Source organism: Lactuca sativa, chromosome 3, assembly GCF_002870075.4.
Source record: "Lactuca sativa cultivar Salinas chromosome 3, Lsat_Salinas_v11, whole genome shotgun sequence".
Classification (NCBI taxonomy): Eukaryota; Viridiplantae; Streptophyta; class Magnoliopsida; order Asterales; family Asteraceae; genus Lactuca; species Lactuca sativa.
The window spans coordinates 270,359,449-270,367,109 of record NC_056625.2 but is presented as its reverse complement, the minus strand read 5'-3'; the positions used below and the strand labels follow the sequence as shown (position 1 = coordinate 270,367,109).

General features: G+C 38.4%; 2 protein-coding genes across 2 annotated transcripts; both read left to right on the top strand.

Moving 5' to 3' along the window:
- Positions 1-1,097: 1,097 nt before the first annotated feature.
- Positions 1,098-2,186, top strand: LOC111919163 (endochitinase EP3). The gene is made up of 2 exons (XM_023914777.3): positions 1,098-1,526; positions 1,606-2,186. The coding sequence occupies exons 1-2, from the start codon at positions 1,127-1,129 to the stop codon at positions 2,013-2,015; spliced, it is 810 nt and encodes a 269-aa protein (XP_023770545.1). The 5' UTR covers positions 1,098-1,126; the 3' UTR covers positions 2,016-2,186.
- A 92-nt stretch (positions 2,187-2,278) lies between these two features.
- On the top strand, positions 2,279-4,436 carry LOC111919162 (uncharacterized). The gene is made up of 4 exons (XM_023914776.3): positions 2,279-2,579; positions 2,838-2,905; positions 3,702-3,749; positions 4,135-4,436. Exons 2-4 carry the CDS (start codon positions 2,849-2,851, stop codon positions 4,333-4,335), a joined length of 306 nt encoding a protein of 101 aa, XP_023770544.1. The 5' UTR covers positions 2,279-2,579; positions 2,838-2,848; the 3' UTR covers positions 4,336-4,436.
- The last annotated feature ends 3,225 nt before the right edge of the window (positions 4,437-7,661 follow it).

Here is a 7,661-nt window from a genome sequence, read left to right as displayed (position 1 = left end):
TCAATATACTAGTACACATCCATATACTGCTAGTAGGTATCAACTTCTGGGGTACCGAACCAACCTATGAAATCCCACTTGAGAGTTTCAACATGACCCTCGAAAAGTCCCCAGACGTACGGCAGCAAATTGACAATAGAGGAGATTGTGGGATGTCTTTGTGTTGGTTCCTGAAGATGCTGATCGTCGGGAAATCATATTTTTGGAGGGTAAAAGCAATCAATGAGGTATGTCATATTGTAAACAACTGGCGGAAATTTTTTGAGGTACAAGGACAAAGATCATTTGAATATTGTAATATTATTTTAAAAAATCTCTTAAGTTTATATATTTATTAGTTTTTCGTTGATTTTTATGATTACATTTATATTTTAGATTTTATAAAAAACAAAACTTATACAAAAAAAAAAAAAAAAAAAAAAAAAAAAAAAAAAAAAACACATTTTACACATAATTTTTTTTTCTTGAACGACTGTCCGGAATCCTATTCAGGTGTTCCGGAGACCTTTTCAGAATGTTATATTTCGGACAAAGTAGTTATTTACAAAGAATGGTTATTTTTTTTAAATCGTTCATTTATAAGAGTTAGTTTACTCGATTTCGCTTGATTTTATTTAATGAAATTGCATATTTGTTCTATATAGTTTAGAAAATAAAATGTAAGGGGTATAAGGGTCATTTTATTTGGACTTAAGATTTGTTTTCTAATCGGGTTAGTGGAAAAACCAACGTTGTAAGTTTTGACACCATAGGGACGTAACATGTAAACTTTTTAAAAGCTGTATTTTTTTTTGAACCGGCAAATACAAATATAATAATCTACTCCTAAATTAACACTTAATTTCACTTATGTCCACGACGGAACTTGAACTCTCGACCTCAAAGAGGGAGGGCACCACCTGATACCGCCAGGCTAGAAACCCTTTGTTTTAAAAGTTGTATTAAAGGTATAAATTTTTTTTTATTAACCTTAATTTTTTATATGAATATGAAGGTTCAATACAACCAAACAACATCGAACATTTCTTAATTTATTCTAATAATTATAGTGGGAGACTTAGGAGAAGACTTTTACCCGATAAATATTTCTCTTCAACATTCTACTTTCAAACACCAGCCAAACAAAATGAGAACAACCCTCCTATTCGCCGGAGTATTTCTTGCCGTCATCCTCCTCCCGGAGCTGGCTGCATCCCAGAAATGCAATTGTCGTCCGCACCAGTGTTGTAGTAAGTATGGCTTTTGTGGAACCACAAAAGCTTATTGTGGAAAAGACTGTCGAGGTGGCGCATGTTCTCTGCCAGCCCCTCCAAATAATGTTTATGTCCCTGGGATAGTAACGAACGCATTCTTTAATGGGATTGTTGCTAAGTCGGCACGAAATTGCCCTGGAAGAAGATTTTACTCACGAGATGCCTTTCTTACCGTCATAAAAAACTATCCACGTTTTGGTAGATCCGGTTCAATCATGGATTCCAAGCGTGAAATTGCGGCTTTCTTTGCTCATGTTACATATTTGACTAAACGTAAGTCTATTGAGAATATTTAGGGTAAATGAATAACAAATATCGTTAATTCTGAATATCTACATATGCTGGTTTGCAGACTTTTGTTATATAGAAGAAATAAATGGTCGTTCGAAAAGTTATTGTGACACAGTCGACTCACAATATCCATGCAACCCTAAGAAACATTACTATGGTAGAGGTCCAATGCAACTTGCATGGAACTACAACTATGGTGCAGCCGGAAAGAGCCTTGGGTTCGATGGGATCAATAACCCAGAGATCGTGGCTACAAACCGAGTGGTTTCATTCAAAACTGCCTTGTGGTTTTGGATGGAAAATGTTCATTGGGACTTTGCTTCTGGTAAGGGGTTTGGAGCAACGATCGAGGCCATCAATGGGAATGAATGCAAAGGAAAAAACCGAGCTGCTGTGAGATCTCGTGTCACGTACTACATAAATTATTGTAAGCAATTTGGTGTTGCAACAGGAAGAAATCTTTGGTGTTAGATTTTGTTTCGGTCCATATAATGTGGAATCCAACGTATTACTTAGCTTAGTGGGCATAATAAGTGTGTTTGAAAATAAGTGGTCTCGTGGTGACAATGTCTTGGCCGATATATGACCGAATGAAGGTTGGTGTCATGATAAAGAACGATTATAAATAAGTATTGGTGGAAATTTATAGCCTTCTAGTCATTTAATTATAAAAAAAATGTTATTATCTAATAAATTAACTACAAGATTCGGTAAAATGAACGCAAAAACATAGAGATCAACCCGATCCATGTAAATTAATTTTGAAGTGTATTAGATAATCTCTAAATACTATTAAAACAGAACTTTAAAATCTAAATGGAAGAGATAAGGATCATTAATTTTATTTCACTCCTATTTCTCCACCATTGGATATTTTTGATGACGTCATCGTCGAATATACAAGCGTCTTAAATCTCAACTTACCTCTTACGTTTCATACCCAATTTCATTCCTCACTTTTCTCTACACACAACTAAACGTCATCATCGAATAGATACACATCGTCATTTTGTTTTTCAGATTCATCATCTTCAGGTGCGATTCCCCTTTATTCAGATTTACGGTTCTCACTCCTTTACATCTGTGGTTTTCACCTTCCAAGAAGATTCAGTTTGATTTTTTCACGTTATCTTATTACAATTCCCCATGGAAATTTAGGGTTTTACTTCCAAAATCTTTTGTTTTGCTTGATTAGCAATCATCAACCGTTTTTTCTTTTGGATCTTAGAATTGATTGCTTCATATATTGTACGTGGAACCATTTTCATGAATCAGTTCAATTTCTTTTTTCAGGATAATTTAAAATGACAGAGCCTTCTAAAGTCATTCACGTTCAGAATGTTGGTCACGAGATTTCGGAGGTTTGATTTCTTTGTAATTCACAATGTGCTTCTTTCGATTATGCATATTAAGGATGGATTCCTTTCCATTCTTTATGTTATTCATCACCCTCGATGAATTTTTCTGTTTCTGCTCATAAAGATTGATGCAAATTGTAACTTTGTAGTTATAATTCTGTTTCATTCTCTCTGTTATTCAAGCTGATCTCTTTGTCTCTTTGATATGAAGTTTTACAAGTTATTTGACTTATTTTTGGTCTTAATAAATAACACACACACACAGAACATTGCAAACCTTGCTGGAAACAAGAGCATATACTTCATATGATCTGTTTAAAAAATTCAATAGTATATCGACTCCTTGGATGTTTGTTATGGACTATGGAAACTGTCCGAATGTTTTGTATGTTCGATTTTGATATTGCCGAGTATTGTTAAACCAAACCGATTGGGAACTGAAATTAATAATTTCAAATTGATGTTATGCTCTCTAATGGAACATTGGCCAGACCTACAGTACCCAGCGGTGCTTCAACATGTATAATATACAAACATACTTTCTTACAAATTCTTTTATTACAATCATGGATGTTTTGACTTATAGCTTATAACTGTTTTATCTTTTTCTATTTTGTATTCACAAGTATATATGAAGCCCTAGAATTAAGATATTAAGGGTCTGACTATCTTGGAAAGGTGTCTTGAAGGTTGGTAAAACTCTTGTTCCTAAACGCATGTGTTCTTCATATGATTTTACTCCCTAATAAGTAATAATCCCCACTAAACTAAACTTTACATGTCATTATTGACTAGTCAGGCTGTGGAGAATGTCAACTCAATAATCGAACCTTCTTTAATTGGAAAGGTATGTTCTCACCATCATTTTGTATTTACCTCTACAATCATTTAGTATCAGATTCTATGTCAAAAATCAAAATGCACCACAGGACCCTTCAGAGCAAACAAAAATTGAAAACTTGATGATTCAAGAATTTGATGGAACTGTAAATGAATGGGGTTGGTGCAAACAGAACTTGACACGTGTAATTTTATGGGATTTTATTTTTAAATTCAAAAACCAAATATGATTTTTAGAATGCATGTAATCTGGAATTACCAAATATATCAAATTGGAATTACCAACAATATCAAAATCTTAACCCCTGATTAAGTGGGATTGATTGTAATCCCTAACAATCAGCGGTTTGATATTTATTTACATGATTGTAATCCCTTAAATTTCATTTCAGAGCTATGATGATGATCGAGACCTTCTCTTTAATCTTCTCCACATCGTTCTTCGATGGGAACTCGGTCATAATATCATGGAAAAAATAGAGCATACACGACTTTGTCATAGGTTATATGTGTATTACATGTTAAATCTTCTTGCAATTGTTACTTATCCGTGTTACTTTTCTTTCAATTCAATGTCGATAGTTTATTTTTGATGAAATTTGCTACGATCTGAAGCATAATTTCATCATGTTCTCAGACGAAATGATATTTGTACAGTTTGACTAATCGGATATAAAGCTATTGTTTGATTTGATACTCTGGCATGACAATCGATGTTTATGATTCAAGTAGATTTGTCTATTTCTGCTTTCAATGACTGTAAGTCTTCTATGTAAACCTTGGAAAGTTACTTTATAAATTCTGGTTCTTTGATGTAAATTTGATTAAAGGCACAAATTAATTACGCTCACAAATTTACTTCCATCTCTGTCATTATTTTTGTTTGTGCAAAGTACTTTTATATTGACTTGCATGGGGTGTAACACCCAAAAAAAATTTCAAATAATTTTTCACATTTTAAAAACACAGTTTTATTCATAATTGTTATAAAAACATCATTGTATCACAAAATCAATTCATAACATCACACCCCAAGATCATAAAAATGTAAAGGCTCCTCATGTGTGTACAGATCAAGTCGGCACCTTCCCGCAATCCTCACTGGTACCTGAAACACATAACACAACACTATAAGCGTAAATGCTTAGTGAGTTCCCCAAAATACCACATACAACACATACGCCTTTCCAGGCCATAACCCTGTAGGATCTTCCGATCCAAGTGTCTCAGGGGACTTCCGTCCTGAATCCCGATAAACCTTCCAGTCCTACCCGTATCGACCTTCTGGTCCGTAACCTCCTGACCTTCCGGTCCTTATCATACATAACATTCATAACACATACATCTCACATAACAGCATATAGCACATATATCTCATAGCATACAATACCTTCCGGTCACACATAGGTACCCTTCCAGGTACAGTATAGTGAGAAGACTCACCTCGGGTAACACGGTAATCTCGAACTCTGTAAAATCGGGTCTAGCCTCCGCCTAATCATATGAAATAAACACTCTAAATCAATACATTTCTCAAGGTTAGACTATTCCCTCTCTTAGTACTCTTAGAAGGGTAAAAGACCATTTTACCCCTCTCATGGCTCAAAGACCCTAAAGTTGACCAAACCCTAAAAGTCAAGAAAAGTCAACTCTCCGGGTTACGCTGGGTGTACCCGGCGTCCGCACAGAAACGGGGTGCATGACCCCTTATGCCCCGTGTAGTGAGATTACGCCCCGCATAACTCCCAGTTTCAGACTTTAAGCTCTTTGAGGTCTTAAACAGTTAAGATCCACGTCCAACTTCTAGATCTGACCATTTCTAAGCCTCTTAATCCATAAAATTGGTGACTTTAAGCCTTTTCATGGTTGGACAAGTGACTAACACCCATAACATTCCATTTCCCAACTCTAGAAAGCTCATAACTCAAGCATGACCTCATAGCAACGACCAAGATGGAAACTTTATCGATCTATAACACAAATATCACTGAAATGGGATAGATATAGGTATATGGAGTACATTACACTCATAAAGTCTCCACCTTTGGGACTTTTAACCCTAGAAATGATCCATGCAATATCAAACCAAATAAAGAGGAAAGTTTTGAACTTTATACCTCTAGATGAAGCTCCTTTCTATGTAGATCTCAGATCCAAACTTGCACTTCAAGCCCTAGCCTCCACAAGCTCTTCTCCTTCTTCTTCACTAACACACCAAGACACTTTTAGCTCCAAAACACACATAATCAAGCTAAGGAAGATGGAAGGCTCTCTCTTAGGGTTCACTCTCTGATATGGAGGCTGAGAAATGAGCCTTAGCATTCTTTAAATAGTGCACAAGCCAAAGATTTAGGGTTTGCATCTGGACCCGTTACGCCCAACGTAACCCTGGGTACGCCCAGCGTACCCAGGCGAGTCTGCATCCAAAATAAGCGCATGAGTACGCGCAGCGTACCCGCCAGTACACACAACGTACTCATTTGTCACAAGAACTCACTCAAGGGACCAATCTTGACAACTTGACAAAATGAAAGGGCTAAATAGATTTACCTGAATTTCGGGATGTTACAATTCTCCCCCACTAGAACCATACTTTGCCCTCGAAGTCTCATGCTGAAAACAACTATGGATGCTGCTCTAGCATCTCGGACTACGGCTCCCAAGTCAGCTCGGACCCCCTCCGATGCTGTCACTGGACCTGAACCAGAGGCACCTCCTTGTTCCTCAGAACCTTGACCTTCCAGTCCAAGATCGCGATCGGTCTCTCGACATAATTCAGACCCGCGTCCACCTGGATATCCTCCAATGGCACCACTGCCGACTCGTCAGCTATACACTTCCTCAACTGAGACACGTGGAAGGTATCATGAATCTGGCTCAACTCTGCAGCTAGCTCCAATCGATATGCTACTCTACCCACCCTCGCAATCACCCTGAACGGTCGAATGTACCGGGGCCCCAACTTGTCCCTTTTCATGAATCGGATCACTCATTTCCAAGGAGACACCTTCAGGAGTACAAAATCTCCAACATGAAACTCAAGCTCTGATCAAAGCCTATCGGCATAACTCTTCTGGCGACTCTGGGCCGTCAGCAATCTCTGTCTAACCTGTTGTATCTGCTCTGTCTTCTGAAGCACTATCTCAGTGCTGCCCATCACTCACTGCCCTACCTCTTCTAACAAATGGGATTCCAACACCTCCTCCCATACAACAACTCAAAGGGAGGCATACCAATGCTCGAATGGTGGCTATTGTTATAGGAAACCTTAGCCAAAGGCAGATACGTATCCCAACTTCCTCCGAAGTCCAACACACATGCCTGAAGCATGTCCTCGAGCGTCTGAATCGTCCGCTCACTCTGTCCGTCCGTCTGTGGATGGTAAGCGGTACTGAAATGCATCCTCCTTCCCAGCTCCTCGTGGAATTTTTTCCAGGACATGGAAGTAAAATGTACATCCCGATCTGATACAATCGATACCAGCACTCCATGCCGCGCTACCACCTCCCTCACATACAACTATGCTAGCCTCTCAGCAGAAGAGCTCTCACTGATAGCAAGAAAGTGAGGGCTCTTCGTCAGCCGGTCGACGATCACCCAAATTGCATCGATACCCCTCGCGGTCCTCGGCAACTTGGTGATGAAATCCATAGAAATTTGTTCCCACTTCCATTGGGGAACCTCCACTGGCTGCAACAAGCCATGCGGTCGCTAGTGCTCAGCCTTAACCCTGCGACAGGTTAAGCACCTCTCAACAAACGATGCTACATCCCTCTTCATACATGGCCACCAATAATCCCACTTCAAATCCAAATACATCTTAATTGCCTCGGGATGGATCGAAAATCTCAATTTATGCGGCTCCTCCATCAAGGTGGTGCGCGCTCCGCCTGTATACGACACCCAAATCCGACCCTGA

Excerpts from the sequence above, each read along its gene's own strand:
- LOC111919163 (XM_023914777.3), top strand. The coding sequence starts at position 1,127 with ATGAGAACAACCCTCCTATTCGCCGGAGTATTTCTTGCCGTCATCCTC. Across the intron at positions 1,527-1,605 it reads TGTTACATATTTGACTAAAC|ACTTTTGTTATATAGAAGAA; the intron begins GTAAGTCTATTG and ends GCTGGTTTGCAG.
- LOC111919162 (XM_023914776.3), top strand. The coding sequence starts at position 2,849 with ATGACAGAGCCTTCTAAAGTCATTCACGTTCAGAATGTTGGTCACGAG. Across the intron at positions 2,906-3,701 it reads TTGGTCACGAGATTTCGGAG|GCTGTGGAGAATGTCAACTC; the intron begins GTTTGATTTCTT and ends TTGACTAGTCAG. Across the intron at positions 3,750-4,134 it reads AACCTTCTTTAATTGGAAAG|AGCTATGATGATGATCGAGA; the intron begins GTATGTTCTCAC and ends ATTTCATTTCAG.